The sequence below is a fragment of the Lasioglossum baleicum genome, chromosome 10 (genome assembly GCF_051020765.1).
Source record: "Lasioglossum baleicum chromosome 10, iyLasBale1, whole genome shotgun sequence".
NCBI lineage: Eukaryota > Metazoa > Arthropoda > Insecta > Hymenoptera > Halictidae > Lasioglossum > Lasioglossum baleicum.
In genome coordinates this window covers 15,167,842-15,190,242 of record NC_134938.1, presented here as the reverse complement: position 1 = coordinate 15,190,242, position 22,401 = coordinate 15,167,842, and the positions used below count along the sequence as shown (strand labels likewise).

At 41.2% G+C, this 22,401-nt stretch overlaps 1 protein-coding gene across 6 annotated transcripts in view; it reads left to right on the top strand.

Moving 5' to 3' along the window:
* The window catches only part of LOC143213078 (uncharacterized), an 832,749-nt gene that overhangs the window by 741,750 nt on the left and 68,598 nt on the right, over nt 1-22,401 (top strand). For 3 of the 6 annotated variants that reach the window (XM_076432580.1, XM_076432581.1, XM_076432579.1), the window contains one exon: nt 17,132-17,266. The exons of the other annotated variants lie outside the window; for them this stretch is intronic. In XM_076432580.1, the coding sequence (XP_076288695.1) occupies nt 17,132-17,266 (135 nt within the window). The remainder of the gene's footprint in view (nt 1-17,131; nt 17,267-22,401) is intronic. 6 annotated transcript variants of the gene reach the window in all.

The following is a 22,401-nucleotide window of genomic DNA, read 5'->3' as shown; positions in this document are numbered from 1 at the left end:
TACGCCCGTTGTATTCCGTTCGGCGTTGGCGCGCCACGCCATGCCAGGCCGCGCCGCGCGGCATGGCGCGTCACTTAATTCGCGTTGAATAGCATCCAACTTATTCAGCCGGATGGTTCGATACTTTTGTCGTTAAAGTGCTTGCGAACTGCACCACGTCCCGCCGTACCGGTTCGGCTTACTTACCATTATCAACCGTGAAATTCAAGTTGCTACATAAACGATACCGGGGTGGGGAGTTAGCTCGGGGAAACCGTTAACGCGCCGGCCGGGTTAATAGGAAAGTGATATTGGATTTCTGTCAGGAGATACACGCGGCTACCGTTGAAAAAGAGGATCGCACACTCTAAGGCGCATAGTACTCATTAAACCGCGTGAAAATGCATACCGAACAGGGATTGAAAAATCAATACCGCTCTGGAGATAGGGGTGACTTCCACTTCCTTTAACCCGAACGATTTTCCTGCCACCCTGCTATTCTACGCCGACGGTAGAATTCATGTTTTAGATATTAGTCAATCTATCCTGCATTGGTTTCTACGCGTTTATTTACAATCTTACGGTCTGCGTATTGTACAGGCTGTCCGAAGCTGCAGGCACAATTAGCTCTCTTGATTTATGCATTCAATTTAGCCTCCCAGATGTAAGGGACCGCGTCGTAAAGTCCCTGTGCCAAAGGTCCAGATAGAGCAAGTAAACATCTGGTAAAAACTTAAGCGGCCCAGTCACCCCAACCTCCAAAGGATGGAAGGTGTTACGGATTAGGAGGGGTAGAACAAGCCACTTCACTTAGAATTAACTTTATTTCCCCAACTTGGGTTCGGTAAAATTGTCCACGAACTTTGTACAAAAACGAGTGATGTATCCAGCCAAAACGTTTGATGAGATAGATAGATATTCACGTTTTAGATTCCGTGAATCCCGTATACGGATCGAATCGACGTTACCTACTCGCGAAAACCGGTCAAGAGACGCCGGACGTTTACCGTGAGCAAGAGCGAGAACGATTGATAACGATTGAGATCGGAGTCGAACAGCTGGCAGTTTACCGTCACCGTCGAACTAGTGATTGGCAGATCGATCGAGCGATCAGCCAATAGGAATCACCTTTCGATGGGGTTGATAATCGATCCTGATCGAAGTCCGACGGTGCTGGTCTATGCTACTGCAAGCTGTGTATCGACTCTCGATCTCGCTGTTACGTGCGGGCACCGACGAGATACTATTAAAGACTGCCAGCCTTATGGGAGTTCGTGTCGCCCGAATATTTCGGTGTTTCTTACGCTCTCTAGGATATATTCTGGCTCCATCCAGAGAAACAGAAGGCCATCGACGGCATTTTGTCGGTGAAGAAGACCACTGAGGAGATTCTCGTCGCGATGCATCGGTGAGAATGCGAATTATCACGAAACCATATCGATTATTATTAAATGTTACATTCTCCGCCATATTTCAGACGATGTTTTGGCACTATTTTGGCACTATTTAGAACTTTTAGATAACGTTCCACGTTATCCCCGTGTCTACTTGCCTGTCCGCTGAATAGCACAGGGGCTGGGCAGTCTTTAATAGTATCTCTTCGGTGGTGCGGGTCCGCCAATAGCGGCGGGGCACGGCGCGGTACAGTTTTATAAAAATCACCCTGTACTCCTCGTCCAACGAAAGATGTCACAGATTTTGACAGTGAGGTGCAGAGGATCTGCGAGACCCCACTCTTGACCCTGGGTTGCGGATCCCACTCTTACGCTTAGGTTTCGGACGAGAACGCTGGACATATAGGAGCTCAGCGTCGCCACATCGCTCTATTGCAGTCACACTCAATACGCTCGTTTGCTGTCTTCGTCATACGATTCGGCCAATCGCGGAGGACGTGTAGCGCGAAGTAGGGATATCAAGTGGTACGTACAAGTTTCTCTGTGTCATCTTTCGTTGGACGTGAACTTGTGAGTGATCCTGTAATTTTGTGGAGCAAGTAGAGTATTCGTAAAAGCTGCCGAAAAGTATTTGTACTCTCTCGGGATCGATGATCCAGTAAACTCCAGATCGAGATGGCGAACAGCCCGAAGTCGAGCGGAGTGGAGAGAAGTGGAACGGTCATATTCCCACCTCCTCCACAGGACGATATTCGGTGGTTAAGAATTAACCTGGCCACTAGAATGGCTTTGTTCGAGATTTCCCCAACTCTCGCGTCTTATTACGGACAATCCCCGAGACTCTCGGATTTCAGTTCGTCCCTGTTTCTGAGACGAGTACCTCGGCTAGTACCGGTTTCGACAGAAGAGCTTTTGTGCACCAGCAGAACACCCATTGTCCACTTCACTCGCGCCCCTACGTGCTCTCATCCTCCCTTGCGCGTCTTCTTCTTCTTCATCTTCCTACGAACTCTCTCTCTCTCTCCTACTAGCCACCGTTGTCTCGAGTATCTCCGAGGGACACCAGACTACGGAAGATCTTCGTGAATGCTAAATATAAGCATAAAACGCTACCTTTGCGCCGGGATCGGACACATGGTCTGGGTTTAGGCGACGACACGGAGTGCGACGGCAAATTTGCTCCGAGTTTCTCCTGGGTTCGTATTAAACGGAATTTTGTCTTCTAATTGGACACACGGAAGTCCTTCCGGACACTCGTCAGAGAGCCGTCATTGTGGACCTCCTTTATTTCAATGCTGAGCTGTTGTCTGAGTAATTAGCTGCCGGGAATAAAGCATTGCCAGTTACACAAACGTTGCTACCCAACCTGCTGCATATTTCGAGCGGAGCTTTTCGACACGTTCGCGACAATCGCAGTTCCGATCGGTAACATAGGGAAATACAATCCGATTTTCTCTGTATCGTTGTGATGGCAACCCAAAGTTAACGCCATTGCACCCGGCGCAGCGTTTCAAATGTACATGACGATTCGGCGGCACGTTCTTCTGTTTTATGAACATTGATGTTACAAATGTATCAGTAATATTGAAATGTACGAGATTGCAAGCCACATAGGGTTTCGACGCTGTTATAAGCCAAAATGGTTCTACTGTTATGCCGTGAAGAAGGAAAGGATGGGGTTCCCTCGAGAAATAATCCTTTTTCTTCTCTTTATAACTTGAAGTTTATTGAGTAGGCCACACCAACAGATTGTTCACAAGAAATCGCGCCTACAGAAAGTATACGTCCTTACAAAATAACTGACGGCTCGGGAGTGAATCCCGCTCAATGAGAGGGTTCCTTATACAGATTCATTACAAGGACCTCACCGGACACATGTAACTCTGCCGTTCCTAGTTCAGCCAAACATTTGAGTCAGCTTATTTGGGCAAAAGGGCAAATAGTCTAGTCAACGAAAAGTTGTAGAGGGAAATGGAGGGAACACAATTTTTAACTTTGGGTCTTTGTTTGGCATAGTGGGGAAGTAAACATACTAAAAGTCCACACTCATAGAAGGTGAGCGAGGTGCAGGGGGGCACGTAGAAGGTACCCTTTTCCGGTTTTCCGCGTATATCTCGGAAACTATGCGTCCTAGCAATAAGAACATTCCATACAAAATTAAAGCGGACAAAATGTGCCACAAGATCGATTCGATTCAGTTTTTCGCTATCTCGCATAGTTTCCGAGATATCCGCGCTCAAAGTTCACTAATTGTGCTGAAGCTAGTCAAGTAAGGCAAAAAAAGTGAGGCAAAAATTTCTTTTTCACAATTAGTGAACTTTGAGCTCGGATATTTCGGAAACTATGCGAGATAGCGAAAAACTGAATGGAATCAATCTTATAGCACATTTTGTCAGCTTTAATATTGTATGGAATGGTCTTATCGCTAGGACGCATACTTTCCGAGAAATAAGCGGAAAACCAAAAAAGGTGACTTCTATATGCCCCCCTGTAGCCCGTTCACCTCCTAGGAGTAGGGACTTTTAGTATGTTTACCTCCTAATTAATCCAAACAATGTCCCAATGTTAAAAATTGTGTTCCTTCCATTTCCCTCTACGTCCCCCTTGTGAGCATTCATTGACTGGATTAAAAGATAAGGTTGGTTTGGAATCTTAAAGGGTGATGCAGCGTAATACTACGAATAACTTGGGTTACCTGCACGATATGGAACATTGAACGAGTGGTTTTGATCCACCCACAAGGAATGGGCTGCAATAATGAATGCGGGAAGAAAGTCCATGAAATTCCACACGCAGCACCGCAGCTTAATGGTCGTCTTTTAATGAAGGATTATGATACGCTCGTTAGATCGCTCGTCAGGGAAAACTTCTCCATTTCCTCGCATTACGTTGATCGATTGCATCGTTCCGGTGCCGGAAAAAGGCTGGAAAGTTCCGCGAGCTAGACGGACGCGTAATCAGTGACTGGGGTCTGATTTTTTAATTACGTATTTATTTTCGCCTCAGGACAACGCCGGAGGCTGAAGATAGTTTCGTAACTAAGACCGAGCGATTTTTCCTACGTCGAAAAACTTGAATAGGCTATTAATGTAATGAGACGATCGATCACTGGGACTCGTTTATTCGAACATTTTCTTAATTGCCTATTTCCGTGGACATTAAGTAAAATTAATTGGTAATAATAGTTGTTCGATTAGAATGAAAACGGGCTGGATTATTAAACAAACGTGGTGACGAATGTGCGTGAGAATTGTACACTGTTTATCGAGGAGCTGTCAATAAACGTAACGTTGTCGAGTTTGGCCGACGAATAACTGGCGTCTAGGTCCTCGATTAAAAAATACCTCATTCCATTAAAAAAATGAAGGTGACCTTCATATCTCTAAAAAGAATTACATAAAAACAGAAATGATTTTACCATTCAACTTTGTCCTTCAGACATTTGACGTATCTTTAAAAACAACGGAGATATTCAAGGTGGTGAAGTTAGGTGAAATACCCTGTATATTTATATTATACAATACATTATAATTATACAATATACAACAGCTATACAATATAATTGTTTATCCAAAGCAGTCTATGTAGAAACAGTGTACCAATAGTTAAAATTAGAATGAATGGACATTTTCTAACACGACAAAAAATGACAGCATCAACCAGCAAACATTGTAAATTAAATCATAACAGTTATAGTTCATATAAAACAAAGATTGTCTCTCCAGATTGGTATTGCTAATTTTATATGGGTTAACAAGGAAAATGGATGTTCCAGTTCCATTCTATCGTACGTCTCATGCCAATTTCCTTGCATTTCACTAATGCCTAACCACGAATTCTCTATTCTCTCTAAGCAGCACGTGGCTCAATTGTGAGCTCCGTCTTCCCTAATTTGGCAGCCAATTAAGGATTAAGTGAATCAAGTCTTCATTCGCGCATACAGGGTGTCCCAAAATCTTGTACTTCGTTGAAAGGAAGCCTTCTTCCTCGGCATATCTGAAGTAACTTTTTCCTATGCGAAAAGAAAAAAAAAACATTTAGACATGTTGAGATTACTCGAACAACTGATCCTGATAGCACGCGTGCGATCGTCGACGGAATTACAAAATCAATACCGAAGAACAAGCGGGCGAGGACGAGGAGGAGTAGAAGGAACGGAAAGCGTCGCGTTGAGATGACAATGAGGATCCGTTCTATTAAAAACGCTTTCAAGAATGGAGGTCGTGAGTCGATAAAGCGATATTTGGCCTTCCTAATGGATCGCGACGCGACCGATCGAGTGACAGTTTGTGGGTGGGAATGGAGGTGGCTGAGGAACGGAAAGGCGCGATAGGACACCTCGAGCAAGTCGGAGGAAACGGAACAGAAGCGAATCGGTCGCGGAAGAACCGACAGTGTCGATGACGAAAACGAGACCAGGTGCGAGATCGCCTCCTACCACCCGTCCCCTCCCTTTTATTTGGTGTATTGGTAATAGCATAGAGTGCTTCTCTCAAAGTAATAGAGGCTTGAAGACCCTTTAAGTGACGTTCGGCACTTTACGATCGCTCTTTATAGACGTTCACTCTATATACCGCCTTTATTCCCTGGTCGATCCATCTCTGGTATCTTTTATCGCGCACGCCGAGGAAAAAAAAGTGAACGCAGCCGGGTTAAGATACGTCGTTCTCTCTCTCTCTCTCTCCCTCCCTCTCTCTCTCTATTTGTTTTCTGTTCGCAAAGAAAGCGACTCCGTTTAGCGAAGACACTTTAATGCTCGCGACGACGTGGAAACGTATCGATGGGTGTGATTCGAGCAAGTGTTGATCGAGTTATCGGGAATAATTGGAGGACCGTGTTCTCCACGGGAAATTAGTTTTGCGAAAGTGGCTCGAGGAAATGTGGAGAACTTTTAATGACAGGTCGCGTCTTCGGCGGATCCAATATTTCTGTGAAATTATTATGTCGGTTATGCAAATCGACTTCTTCGTTGTGTAGCCCGCTGTGTTTAGTTTACTTTATTAATTTTAATGATTAATTTTCACGATCATTATATTTTGTACTTGATAAAAAAAAATTAAAATGTAATTAAGTCCAAAATATAATGATCACCAAAATTCTCATTTCTTGATGACTTCCAGCTTACGAATAATACTTCAAGAGGTTCGAATTTTGAAAATTTACCATACAGAACAACTTAATTCTGTTTTAGTAAAATGTATATGAAATTATTTAATTATCTTTGCTCTCATCTTTTGTTGAACAGAAAAGTTTTTGTATATTGTGTACGAACTCGTCGCAAATGTTTATCAGTTTCATAAAAAAAAGAGTGGCAACATCACAACACCGATAAATGTTTATTGATCAAGAGATCGCTACGTATACTGCAAATGCTTAAGGACTTTCATCGCTGAAGCCGCAAAAATGTTCCAGCGAGGTGAAAAGAAGGCACTTTATGAGCTGTTTCAACCTGAGGGAAGTCCTCTTTATGGTGTAGAGTCTATGTAGAGATAGCAGATTAAAAAGTTAATGCCATAAATAGCAGACTATCTGTTTCAAAATCTTTCCACCAGCTTTAAACGCGTTTTCCTTGAGCCTTGCAATTGGTTATTTAACCTTATTCCCTGTTTTTCTAAAAGACTACTTGGTTTGAGTTTAAGCGTTTAAGTCAATATTATAGTGGGCTGCTCTTTACTTTACCGGACTCAAAATTAGTACCTTTCTCCTGCGAATTATGATGTATTTGGTATGTAGTCTAGTAGATTTGTACCCGGCGCGGATACAGATCGAAGTTTCGAACCTCTAGGATCAATAGTTGTGGAGATATGGTCGCTTAAAGTTGAGCATTTTCAGTGTTTCTGACAGGCCCTTACCTGTCAAAAATGCTCAACTTTAAGCGACCATAACTCCTCAACTATTGATCCTAGAGGATCGAAACTTCTATCTGCATCCGCGCCGGGTACAAATCTACTGCATTACATACCGAATACATCACAATTCATAAATCGTAACACGATTTCATCCCTTAACGACTTTGTTATATTAAAAGCGACATTACAATATTCTTGAATTTTTGAAATCTTTTACTGTTTTTTATATCACCCAACCAATTTCATAAATGCATAAAAATTCACATTATTTATTTCACAGTTTTTCAAAGAAGAAATGTTTAAATGCACAAGTTTAAGCAAGCATAACTCCTGAACCATTGATCCCAGAGGATTAATTTGAATAATTCTAAACCGCCTTTGCAGTAACCTCGCCATACTTGTTACAAAATAATTGAAAAGGCTGCTCTTTACTTTATCGGACTCAAAATTTGTGCCTTATGAATTATGAATTATGACGTATTTGCTATGTAATCCAGTAGATTTGTACCCGGGGCGGATGCAGATCGAAGTTTGGAACCTCTATGATCAATGGTTCAGGAGTTATGCTTGCTTAAAGTTGTGCATTTTCAGTGTTTTTGACCTTACCTGTCAAAAATGTTCAACTTTAAGCGACTATAACTCCTCAACTATTGATCCTAGAGGATCGAAATTTCGATCTGCAGGTTTTCCGGGTACAAATCTACTGGATTACATACCAAATACATTATATTGTTTTGATTTCTGTTTAGTTTCTTTGTGTTTATGTCGCAAAATACATTTCTTTAAATTGTAAAATTATTGACAGTCTTTTGGTCTAAACTGCGAAACGAAAATGGATGACATACCAATGAAAGATGAAGAATTAGTGTGTTACTATTTCTGAGGAGCATATGAGGATTACAGTTAGAGGTCTGTAGATAACGCGAAACATATAGAGGAACCGGCGAATTTGCATTTGTATCGACAACAGAATTTTTACATCGTATCTATACTACGCTCCCGATAACCACAGAACCATCGCATCGACCTACTTGTTTCTTTGAGCATGTTCGACTTGCAAATTTCACGTTACATAACCGGTTTTCTCTCGATGTTTTTATTCCGGCGGCGGCGACCATCATTTCCCATGGAATTTCTGAAAACATCGCTTACCGCGACATCGAAACGGTCTCTCCGCATTGCCTATGTGTCGAAATTGCATATGCGTAATGCGAGAGCGCCCCCGCCGCTGGAAATCCAGCCGCGCATCTTCTCAAGCTCCTTTGATGCTGCTCGCATGCTTCTTATTTTGCGGGAGATCGGAAACCAGGAACGAGCGTGGGTTTCCCTTCACGTTGAACTTCAACTGGGGTTTTTCGGCCCGTAATTTGGCCACGCTTCCGCCGTACACCATCCGGATTCGTACATTTTTTTCTGCCTCGTCCGAACAGTCTGCCTTAATCATCACGTAGACCTCGGCTCCCGAGAGAATTTCGCCTTTCGTTTGCTGCATCCGAAAGCAAAACAGTTAGCTAAACGAGTTCCCAAAAAAATAGCTTATTATTAAATCGCTGCCCCGTGTCTTCCTTCACAGCTGTGTTCACCAACGCTGCTTCTAAGAGGGCTGCTCTTTACTCTACCGGACTCAAAATTTGTGCCTTTCTCCTACGAATTATGATGTATTTGGTATGTAATTCAGTAGATTTGTAACCGGCGCGGATGCAGAACGAAGTTTTGATCTTCTAGGATCAATAGTTGAGGAGATATGGGCGCTTAAAGTTGAGCAATCTCCGGTGTTTTTGACAGGTAAACACTGCAGATTGCTCAACTTTAAGCAAGCATAACTTCTGAACCATTGATCCTAGAGGATCGAAACTTCGATCTGCAGGTGCCCCGGGTACAAATCTATTAGACTACATACCAAATACATCATAATTCGTAGGAGAAAGGTACTAATTTCGAGTCCGGTAAAGTGAAGTTTACCCCCAAACGCTATTGAATACCTACATAAGTTGTTATAATTATGCAATCAAGGACACAAAGGATTCGAGGGAAGGTAGAAACACCTTCCTTGTGCTTCTTTTCATATATCAGATGATTGCATAAGTTTGTGCCAGGGTTTCATAGACGTCTCAAACATTCTTTTCCGTAGAAAAGAATGGCGACCATATAATTGGTTAATAAAGCTGTATTCTTTAAAATTAAACCATTGAATTCTATTCAATTTAGTTTCGGACCTCTATGATCAATAGTTGAGGAGATATGGGCGCTTAAAGTTGAGCAATCTCCGGTGTTTTTGACAGGTAAACACTGCAGATTGCTCAACTTTAAGCAAGCATAACTTCTGAACCATTGATCCTAGTGGATCGAAACTTCGATCTGCAGTTGCCCCGGGTACAAATCTATTAGACTACATACCAAATACATCATAATTCGCAGGAGAAAGGTACTAATTTCGAGTCCGGTAAAGTGTAGTTTACCCAACAGAATCTGAATATTTAGGCCCACACTGCTTCAAGTGCCATTGAGAACGGTACGGCCAGGCCGACTGGACAAGGATGTCAACTTACACTTTGCCGTACCCCAGTCATAAAACAATTCATCAGACTATTCATCTTCAACATTCATCAGATACTAAACGGACTCCCAAAAATGGCGTAGACCCAAACCGAAATTCGTGTCCACCACACAACAAGCAGGTCTCATCACCATCTACAATAAGAAGCTTCCAACCAGCTCTGTTTAACGATTCGGTTATCGTTATTAATCAGTCCGTGAGCATTGCCAAAGATCTTCGATCAAACTCATAGTCAGGGTGTCGACAGACGTGACAATAACTTCCGGCCAGCATGCAGCAGCGTTCCGAAGGTCTCTTCCTTCTCGTGCAGCCACACCCCTTACCTTTCCGCGTCTGCTTTCCTCTTCTTCGTCCATCGATTCGTCTTTATCAAGCGCAAGAAAGAGGGGAGGCAAGGGAGAATCGGTTGAAGTGACGACGCGACGCGGGGAAGAGGACGGTCGGATAGGCTAGGCGGTCGTAAAGCCGAGAATTCTCCTGAAAGTGAATTTTCTCCAGGCGAAGACCGGAAAGTGCAAGGTAAAAGAGCAGGTAACTCGCTTCGACGAAACTTCCTGCTCGCCGCGCTGGAGATTCCCGTAGAACTGTATAAAGAGGCATGACGTAGAACCCCGTTGGTCGGCAGACAGGTCTTCCCCGCTTGAAAGATTAAATCGCCGTGAACGTATTTATTCGGGCTTTCAACGAGACCACAGATACCATATTCCTTCCAATCGGATTCTACGGAGCGTGTTACGTGACGTACGTGGCGGATCGTCCAAATTCACTGGTCGGCAGAGACACGCTTCGATTTTGCGCTCCGGTTTTTCTGATTCTTCCTCTTTTTCTCCGGTCGCGTGAGAGGAAAGGATTTCGTCCCGAAACTTTCCATTTTTCCCGCCGGATACTGCTTCTTACTAGTCTTCGGGTTTTAGATCGTCGAGATTTTTACGGGGCATAGTGGTCAATGTCAGAATAGATGTTCTAGATCAGGCCTGGCCAACCCAAATGAATTCACGAGCCACTTCGATGACGCGTAACGTTACAGCAAGCCGCATTTTAGGTAAACATGCAGTTAAAAAATGTAATACAAACACAAAATGAATAAAACTTTATTGTTATACGTCGCATTATAACAATGACACATGCAAATTTTTCCATTTACTTAATATTTTTGTATACGTACAACGAGAAACAAAAGTTTCAATAGAAATATAAAATCGCCCGGCAGGCCGCGTGTTGGCCAGGACCAGAGTTGGGCAAAAATCAACTAATAATTGAAAATGACTAATAGTCTGATTGATTGTTAGTCAAAACTTAGAAATAGTTAGTTAAAACTTTTTGATTGCTTAGTCATAACTACATGGCACTAGTTAGTCACTACTCTAGGTAATCGTTAGTTATTGCTTATTAGTTATGATTAATCATTAGTTAGTTCAAATAACCAGTAAATTCCTACCATTAAAATTTGGATTCTCGGCATTTCCTCCTCAAAATCTACAGGATTACATAAAATACAGTTAAAAACTTTTGGTATCCGAACGTGAATTCAGCCCAAACGACGCTTGCAGCAATAACAAATTTTGTACGTGCAATGCAACATTCTAAAACCGAATTCATTGATGGATCATTTAAACTGAACCCATATATTTCATGTACTATAAATTTCATAAACTAATCGCAACGTATTCACACGAGTTTTCTGATCGCTCATTCCTCCGCTCATTCCTCCACATTCCTCCATTTCCAACGGAGTTATTCGTCGAGGTAATAATCGTTAACGACATTCTCAAGTTACAGCGCCGTCAGCGTACGCAATTCACTAGGCTGAAATTATTTTTCATCGTCGGTGGTTGCCTGATCGCCGCGGAGTGTCTCGAAAGTGCAACAACGTAGGTCGCTTAAGGCTAATGACTTTCCGTGTCGCGTTATGAATTTTAATGAGATTTATAATTATAAAGCAGCCCGTGCCCTCTTTCCGATGGGACGGACAAAAGACAAAGCGCGAAAGAATGGCGGAAGATCGATCGTCTGGATCCTCGCACTCCCCTTTGTTGCTTCTCGCGTTGTCGTTCTTTTTTTTTCGCAGTCCGCGCATTTATTCCGAGGAAAAAAGCTCTGTCACCCGTGGGGGATGAAAATGAAAATTTCACATCGTGGAACAGATTTTCTGCTGTCTCTAAAAACTAAGTACTACGCTCGCCCGGGAACTAATTGATCACCGCGAACTGGGCATCTAATATTTTATGTTTAAAGAAAAGCAAAGAATATTTTCGGAATTTTTGGAGATTGTATTTATTTTACTTTTTAAAATTTACTTGTAAATCCATGGGGCCAATGACCTCCCTCCTGTCCGATTCCGATGACCTTGAAATATGTTGTCAAGGTCACCAATTTGAACAACATGGCGGACGAATGAAATTTTAACTTCTCTACGGCGAATTAAGACCCGAATTCAGGAAAAGGATTAAAATTTTGGAAATCTCTTGACTGAAGGTTTAGTCTGCAAAGAAGGAGGTGAAATTCTCTTTAATCCATCTGTTCGACATCGTCGTGCGCTAGCTAAGTCGTAGATTTTCGGAAGTGCCAACCGACCGGCGTGATTCAACGAGAGACTCGTCTAGAACTCGGTCCCGCTCGATCGATTATCGGTGCTGGTCGCCGAGGGGCTCTGATACTTATCATGTCAATGTATCTCACGGAGACATAGTCTGTCTAACAATAAGTAATTATTAGACTGTAAATGTTTGTGTAGATGTTTCCGATTTTCTGTTTAACATAAACAAATGATATGAACGTTGTGCACGACGTTATCTAAAATTATAACCCACGATACTCAAAGGATTTCTAACTCTCCCGTTACAATATTTTCTTTCACATTTTACGAGCGGATACTTTGCGTTTAATGGGATGCCATGAACATGATCGCTGTTGTTAAAACAAACGATGGCAGCGATCGCGGTAACAAGGGAAAAAAATTTTACTCCGTTGATGAATCTAACAATAGACTACCGTTATATATATGTAAATTGTGTAATGCGAAATTACATGTAAATTGCGGATTGTTATGCAAAATAAAAATTTTCCTCGTTAATTGCAACAGACCGAAGCCAGGTGGAAATTTCTTTACTGTATGATCGAGTTGGAAATTTAACCTGCTCATTTTCCAACAAAGTCGAAAGTCTATTTATGCAGTAACAATAATATCAACTAAAGTAGATTGTAAACTATGAAATTGTTAATTTCTTTTCAAACATTATGCAATGACAATAATATAAAAGAAGTAATTGTAAACTATGAAATTGTTAATTTCTTTTCAAACATTATGCAATAACAATAATATAAAAAAAGTAGATTGTAAACTATGAAAATGTTAACTTTTTTTTAAACTGTTCTGTTAAAAAATAAAGTGCTGAATAAATGGACGACGAGCACATGTTACAAAAGCTTTCTGTGTCCGCTGCTCGGATAACTCTGCGTATATTTTTTAATTAAGTAAATATTGTTCAACCGCACGATGTTTTTAAAAGAAGTAGGCCACCACCCCCGGACTTACCCTATTTACAGTTACGCGAGGAGAATAAAACCAGAGCTTTCATTTCTTATCTCGAATGAAATCTGTCCAACTTCGCGTCGCCAGAAATCATCTGGAAAGTCATTGTCCACTGTTGTTCGCAACAAGAATACTGTTCGCCACAGCAATAATTCACCTTCTTCGGTCGTAGCTCGCCGTTGGAATTGCAATTTCCAGCAACGCGTTATTTCCACCGCATGTTCTGCCGGCCCGTGGCTCCACCCTGTGGTCTCTTTACAAGACCCCTGCGAGAAGGGGTTGCTGAGAAGCTAAAGTGAACCTCCTGCTGAACTTGAATATCTCAGCCACTATCAGACATCCCAGATATCTCAGCCACTATCTCACATCCCAGTTACCTCATCCACTATCAGACACCCCAGTTACCTAAGATCCTATCAGACATCCCAGATACCTCAGCCACTGTCAGACATCCCAGATACCTCAGTTATTATCAGACATACCCCAGTTACCTCAGTTATCCCAGTCGCTAGCAGACACACCCCAGGTACCTCAGTCATCCCAGTCACTAGCGGGCACACACCTCAGTTACTTCAGTCATCCCAGTCACTAGCAGACACCCCAGTTACCTCAGTCACTATCAGATACCCCAAATACCTCAGATACTATCAGACATCCCAGATACCTCAGCCACTATCAGACACCCCAGTTACCTCAGACACTATCAGACATACCCCAGTTACTTCAGCCATCCCAGTCACTATCAAGCACCCCAGTTACCTCAGTCATCCCAGTCACTAGTAGACACTCCAGTTGCTTCAGTTATCCCAGTCACTAACAGACACCCCAGTTACCTCAGTCACTATTAGATACCCCAGATCCTCATTCACTATCAGACATCCCAGTCACTAGCAGACACCCAAGTTACCTCAGTCACTATCAGATACCTCAGCCACTATCAGACATCCCAATTACCTCAGTCTCTATCAGACACCCCAGTTACCTCAGCCACTATCAAGCACCCCAGTTACTTCAGTCATCCCAGTCACTATCAAGCATCCCAGTTACTTCAGCCATCCCAGTCACTATCAAGCACCCCAGTTACCTCAGTCATCCCAGTCACTAGCAGGCACCACAGTTACCCTTTCTTTTATTTACGATGAAGAGGAAAAATACCTTTATGTACAGCCGAGGAAAGGGTATTGTGGGACTCAGAGGATCAGATGGACGGATCCCCCACTACCCACTAAAAAACCTCTTCATCAAGACTCTTCCAACCTTCCCTCACCTACGCCTGATGTAAGCAATCGTAGAGTCCTACACTGCGTAAAATCTTCTACAAATCGTTTCGACGCATCAGGTCACATCTTCCGCAAAGGTTATACTCTATTCCGGTAGACACCCCGGTTACCTCAGTCGCTCTTACTCGCCCCACTTACCGCACTCGCTAACAGGCACCCAGAGTTCCCCACCACTGAGCTACCTCAGTCAATAAGTAGCGGGGAAGGTCTGCACTACTTATCAATCTTCTGGCGAGCGTAGGAGGTAGCCGCCACAAGTCAATTTGGGTAAATTGGGTAGCTCCCCTAACGAGATGCGTGACATTCACGTTGACTAGTACCTATTCACATGCATACATAAATGAACACTTGGTAGAAGGCGTGGTCGCGCCCGTTTACCTCGCATACCACAAACAAATGAACTGTGGAGGATGTGGAACTCGTGAAAATCGCCGAGAGATATGGGATCTCTGTTAGAAGAAGATAAAACCATCGAAATATCCGCGATACCGGAAGCTTGGAATACATGCATATTCAGCTGTTATTCCCCCGAGAAAAAGGTTCTAGATACGGAAGCATCCGTACCGTCTATAACGATTTTCATGGTAAACATTTGCCCATAGCTCAGGCTTGCTGCTGCGGTTCAAGTTAAATTGCCTTCAAAATTGCATCCCCCTAGTGGCGCTGCGTTATAATGGTAACCCGGCCACCGACTCGGATCGTTCGCATAAATTTCAGCCGGCGCGAGCTTTGCCAGAACTCGCAGCGTGTTGCTCGTTGCGCGTGCCGGTAATTGAGCGATGATAATGATAAACAGGAATTCCTACGCGAGCCTATCGACGACGATGACGCTGATCACGGGTTCAGCGTTTCGCGCCGCGGCTCCTGGCTGCATCATTTCGTTACCAGGTTTTACATGGACGGGGGATGTTATCCGGCGAGACGTGCTGTGTTTCATGGACTTTTAGAGTGATATAGAACCTGCAAAAATACGTGACACGTATTCTCCTTTGTCGGGGAACGTCCACGTTGCAAACAATCCACGAAGTTGGACCTGTACCATTTTATCGAAGCACCCATGACTTTTGGACCAGTGAATTCCAAACATCAAGACTTTTGGCCTTTTTTCGTGAAGAATTTATAAGATTAAATTAAAAAAAAAGAACTTTTTAAAAACCACACTTATATTAAAATGCACTGGAAAGGAGAAAATAATGTTTTTAGACATTAGTGACTATAAATAAAAGCGTGGGGCGCTAAACTACAGGGTATTTCGCCTAACTTGACCACCTTGAATATCTTTGTTGTTTTTAAAGGTACGTCAAATGTCGGAAGGACAAAGTTGAATGGCACACGATACCTAAAAAATTTTTGTTATTATGTAATTTTTTTGGAGATATGAAGGTCACCTTCATTTTTTTAAATGGAATGAGGTATTTTTTAATACATCCATCGATGCAGCTGGACATTCGTTATAAAAAAGTACTAACCTATGCATGTCGAAAAGTTAGTAGTTCAGGAGATATTTCAATTTAAATAACTCTAAAACACCATTAGTCATACCACGATGTTTTAGAGTTATTCAAATTGAAATGTCTCCTGAACTACTAACTTTTCGGCATACATGGGTAAGTACTTTTTTATAACGAATGTCCAGCTGCATCGATTGATGATTTAAAAAATACCTCATTCCATTTAAAATGATGAAGGTGACCTTCATATCTCTCAAAAAAAATTACATAAAAACAAAAATTGTTTTGGTATCGTGTGAGCCCCATTTTACCATTTAACTTTGTCCTCCAGACATTTGACGTATCTTTAAAACCAACAAAGATATTCAAGGTGGTCAAGTTAGGTGGGATAACCTGTAGTATATCATGTGTACTAATCAAAAAGGTTAGCGTGGGATCGATGCGTGTAATATCGCTCACGCTCTGCGAGATGTGGGAGGTCTTCGTGAGCGAGAGGTTCGAGCTTATCCTCGGGCGGATTTCGGAAATTACTCCATTTTTCTGTATCAGTTACGGAATAGCAAAATAGCCGGAATGAAAAACTAGGTCTAGCGCGAGCTTGGCTATTTCCAGATGAATGATCGCGAGTACTTCGACAATTTTTCTCACATTTTTCCAGAACAATTTCAATTTGACGATATTAAAAATTTGCAATCTGGCTGACCATTTTTATCAATGGACTACGCCAGTCGAAAAGCGTTACATGTAACACGTACCCGTTCGAAACGCGCGTTTTATCGTCTGTAATCGCGAAACTTCGATATTGGAAAAGTTAGGAAGGCATAACCAGAATGTTATCTAACACAGGTCAATTTCAGTTTCAGTTCTAAAGTGTCTGTTCCCAAGTAATCGTTCTGTTGTGTATGCGATCACGTTTAACGTATACAGTAAGTGAATGTACGTTAACTATTCATAAGAAGCGGACATTTAGAATGTATTTATCTTGCAATTTTAAATAGCTTTAACCATCGAAGTGACTAATGTAAAAGAAATGTAATTCTCAGGTATTAAGGAAATCGTCAGACAATTAATTTTCTATTTTTTTTTCAGAGCCTGCCTCAAACGCCAGCTGGCGGTGGCGGTGGAAAAGGAAACGGAAGTGCCGGCGGTGGTGCTGGTATGGTAAATGGTTCCGGTGCCGATCTCCAAGATATACGTGACGGTGCTGCTATAAACACAGAGCACGTGAGTAACACACAATCGTTAAATATCTTCTTGTTATTGTCGCTTAATTAGGTATTACTCAGGGAGTTCGACGACAGGTGGAAGAAAATTTAGTGACAGATACACACTTACCCTATTGAGGTGAACATGTTTTAGAGCAGGCCTGGCCAACGCGCGGCCCGCGAGCCGCGTGTGGCCCGCCATGTTAAATTGTGCGGCCCGCCAGGCGATTTTATATTTCTATTGAAACTTTTGTTTCTTTTCGTATGTATACAAACAATATCAAATAAACGAAGTGTCGTTGTTATAATGCACAAGTGCGACTATGAACTCCAGTTCTATATTTGATATCTTTGATATAATTGAGTTACAGTGCAACAATGAAATGAAATAAATGTTTGGGTCCCCATCAAAATTTAATTTTTACAATATTTATATTACATCTCCGAGAGATATTCCAACTTAAGATATTTTGCACAACGAGTTGTAAGTTGTAACTGCTTTTGGATCCACAAATGCATTTTCTTAACATATTTTTTACACATCATTTACTAAACTAATTCTTCTAGCCTTACAGAGAAATTGAAGTCGTTTGGTCCATTCATAGAAAAGTTGTTCTGATTTAGAGTGTGTGGAATCAGTTATGCTCCTTACTGTGTATTCAAGAGTAGGAGCAGACGGAGTCCCACTGTTCATATTCCTCCTGAATGCTCCTAATGTCTCTTGATTAATCCACTCATGTTCTTATCTAATTGGACGACATAAAGGACCTAAATTAAAGAAACAACATGACAAAAGACGAATTGAATACAGCAACTACAAAAATTTTCAACATATTTTAGGGAAATACGAAACAAATAAATCGTTTCTGTTTGGAAAATATACAAGTACATCAAAATACAGATCCAAAGTTCAATAAATGCGTATCTCTAAGTGGTATATGTGTTTCATATTTTTTACCTCGTAATTACTGAAATAGTAAAAATGATTTTGTAAAAAATTATAATTAAATAAATTGATTTATTCATGAGCATACTACAAATGAGGTTACAATAAATTTCAGTCAGTATAGCCCTATAAATTTTATATGAACTTACATAGATTTTTATATACAGGATGTCTCGGCTAAAGGAAGTCACCTAAATATCTCCTTCATTTTTAGTGGCACAAAAAATATTTATGGCATAATTTAAATGGTATCGAAGCAGGAATATCATAGAAGAACAATTTCTTTTGTCCGGTTATTTTTTCGTAGTTTTTTCAAGGTCATCGTTATTTTTTTATCGGGAAAAATTATTTTTTTCTATTCCTTTTCTTATAGCAGCTGAAAAAATATAATACATTTGAATATGCTTAAGTCATCAACAAGATGGAATAAAAAAAATATGTTTTCCCGATAAAAAATAACGATTTCCTTGAAAAAAACTATGCAAAAATGACAGGACAAAAAAAATTGTTCTTCTATGATATTCCTCCTTTGATACCATTTAAATTATGCCATAAATATTTTTTTGTGCCATTAAAAATAAAGGAGATATTTAGGAGGCCTCCTTCAGCTGAGACACCCTGTATTATTGAGGTAATATATTACAAAGCATCTTACAACAATTTGAAAAAGATTATAGAATCTTTTGTAAATGGTTTCCAATGAGTATTGGCCCATTCTGGGTCTGAAGAACTCGTAAAAAAGAAACCAAATAGAAGGGAATGTTTTCAGTTACCTTTTTAATGTTATTTTATCCCTTTTATCAGAATTTGTTGAAGCACTCCTGCTCGCTATAGTCGCGAAAGGTTCAATGGGTGATTGAAAATCCAAGTTATCGGTGCTATCTATGGTACAGTTCCAATTTATCTTGCTCCCGAGTAATCGCTAGGAGCCCCCTAGGCGTGCACGTATGTCGACAGGTTTTCGTTTTTTTTTTTTGTTTCGCGATATCTGCTGGCGAACGATATAAAGGTGGCTGCGAAATAAGGCGAAAGAAAGCAAACAATGCCCGCCGGCACGCTGAATGACTCACTTTGTTGCGTTCAATGCGAAACTTTCCTCGTGGAGGCACTTTTGAAGAAGTTTCGAAGAATCGTAACGGCAATCATTGCCGGAGGAATGGCCGATTTGTTCTTGTTCTCTCGGTTGAGGAGTCGTCGACATTTTTTTTACCATCGTCGCGACGCGACGTGTCGTTCGTCGGAGTTACAGCTGAAAGAGCTACGTTGCAAGAGGATTGTGTAACTCAACCTCACAACTGGTACCGTTTTTACTTGTACAGAGTGCTCGAAACATTTTTCATTTATTCATTGATTCAGTCAGTTTTGAAATTTAATCATGAACGTCGAAATAGTAACGTGAAAGACGAAACAAATTTTCCACACATATTAATCATTTCAAGACATATAAATTTTAACATTTATAATCATTATAAAATTATAAAATTTTACGACATATCAAATATGACTATTTATATGAGAAATAATCTATATTCACTTGGAAAATACATATTTATTGTATTTCATTGTATGCGAGTTTCATTTGAAAAAGTAAGGGTTAAACTTCACTTTACGGGATACAAATTTGTAACTTTTCAAATTGAAGAAGTTATGGGTGTTTAAAGTTGTGCGACTTTGGGCGTCTTTGCACAGGAAGGAATATTTACGGCATTTTACTGTTGCGCAACGTTGTTGCGAACTTGCGCGATGCAATTTTCACGTAAGAGGAAATCAGTCTAATTCTCATTGATCGAAATATGCTCCCACTTAAGATCGCGAGCTGTTGAACCTTGTTGGAAGGGATTTGTGGGTTTTAACGTAAGCATCGTCGAACGTTGCGTTGCGTGGCCATTTCGTTCGACTCGGGACGATGCGATTTTTATTAAGAATCCTATTAAAGTCTGATGAATTTATTGATTGATGGCTTCCTGCTTTAAAATAACATTTATACTATCTTTCATCAGCTACTGCATCAACCATAGGTAACATGTAGTAACGCATATCTCGAACTTATTAGCGGCAGCTTAATATCGCGCTCGTCTTTCACAGCCGCAGCGAACAGTCCGCAGACCATCGATTCGATCAACAGGATTTAAAAAAAAAGCCCAAAAGACAGTTCAATCGGAAATCGCCTGGACGTAGCCGGGAATCCAGGAATTAAGCGATTACTTCCGAAGTTAACTATTGTTCCAGCTGGTCCATCAATCGAGCCAACCCTCCTCCACCCACTGGCTCGGTTCTCCAGCACCGACTGCCCATTCCATCGGTGCTCCACCCCGTTCGATCCTCCCTCCCGATTTTCGCGCGTTGATCCATTCGCACGGAATTAAAACCTTTATCTACGTTTCTCCGCCTGCTTCGTCGAGCCTCGAGCCTCCAGCGGCGAAAACGGATGGGAATGAGACTGGTGGAGGGGGCCTGGGCTGAAAACGGTGGACCCGATCGAGAGCGAAATGCTCGTGGAATACCTGCGATCGTTTGTTTCGGAACATTCCTTTTCTTCCTCCTTTCACATTTGGTCTGATAAGCAGTGCTCCTCCTTTAGAGTTTTCTTTCACTCGCCGATACCAGTCCCCCTTCTCTTCGTTCGTTCTGTTGAGGACTCGATTTGTGGTTCGAGAGCCTTCCATTTCTGCAGTTGGTATCGACTATGGTTCGAAAGACTTACCCACTGGTGTCGGACTAATTGAATTAACTCACAATCTTTTTTTTTCACGACCTATTTAATGTGGTCTTTGTACATTGAAGTAATGGTGAAATAGGCGTGAACAGCTAGAACGTCGATTCTATCCACTCTGCGCCGCACAGTGGGCTAGACCGACGAAATCTGTGTCAAAATCAAAGAACTTTCGATAGAAATGAGATAGAGCGATGAAATTTTTTTTATAATTATGGAGATTGTGGTACGAACGTTTTTTAACCTTGGAAGAATTCGTTAAACTTGCACAATTTTAAGAAAATTGTGGTTCTTTCAATACGACGCGCGGAAAAATTTCTTTTTCAACATGCGACACATCATTTCTCGTAGATCTTTTCACGCCGATTTCAAATCTGGTTTCAAAATTTTTCTACGACCTCAGGATATTGCAAAATCGATTTCTTGAAATTCTACATGTTTAACGAATTTTCTCAAGGTTAAAAAACGTTCGTACCATAATCTCCCTATTTTTCCCATATTCTGCAAAGTTTCAGCTTTAACTTAAAAAAAATTTCATCGCTCTACCTCATTTCTATCGAAAGTTCTTTGATTTTTACACAGATTTCGTCGGTTTGGCCCACTGTGCGTAGCGTCGGCGCACAGTGAAAAAGGACCAGACTCGATTCAAAATCAAAGAACTTTCGATAGAAATGAGGTAGAGCGATGAAATTTTTTTAAAATTAAAGCTGAAACTTTGCAGAATATGGGAAAAATAGGGAGATTATGGTACGAACGGTTTTTAATCTTGAGAAAATTCGTTAAACATGTAGAATTTCAAGAAATCGATTTTGCAATGTCCTGAGGTCGTAGAAAAATTTTGAGACCAGATTTGAAATCAACGTGAAAAAATCTACGGGAAATGAAGTACAGCATGTTAAAAAAAAATGTTTTCCGCGCGTGGTATTGGAAAAACCATAGTTTTCTTGGAATTGTGCAAGTTTAACGAATTTTCTCAAAGTTAAAAAACGATCTTACCATAATCTCCCTACTTTTCCCATATTCTGCAATGTTTCAGCTTTAATTTAAAAAACATTTCATCGCTCTACCTCATTTCCATCGAAAGTTCTTTGATTTTGAATCGAGTTTCGACCAAATTGCCCAGTGTGCACCGTATCCCGTGCAGCGCCGCGGCAGCTCATGTCGGGCGAAGATATTTTGCTTTCTGATTCGAAAAAAACGTCTACGATCCAAACTTGACAGGGTGGCTTCTCAAGATAAAAGTCTGCTCTATCGCGTGGTATAATTCGATTTTCCGCTGTACCCTTATTTTTTTAGATGAATTGAAAAATATCCTCAAAAATTGGTGCAAAAGTGGTGTCTCTCCGCCTTTAGCGATTGTTTAAACATGTTTAACCAATCATAATGTATTAATATTGGATATCACTGTATTCGGAAAAGTCTACAGAATCTTTTGCTGTAAAGAACAATTCGATATCTTTTATAATAACATCACAATATTTGTTTAAAGTTGAAA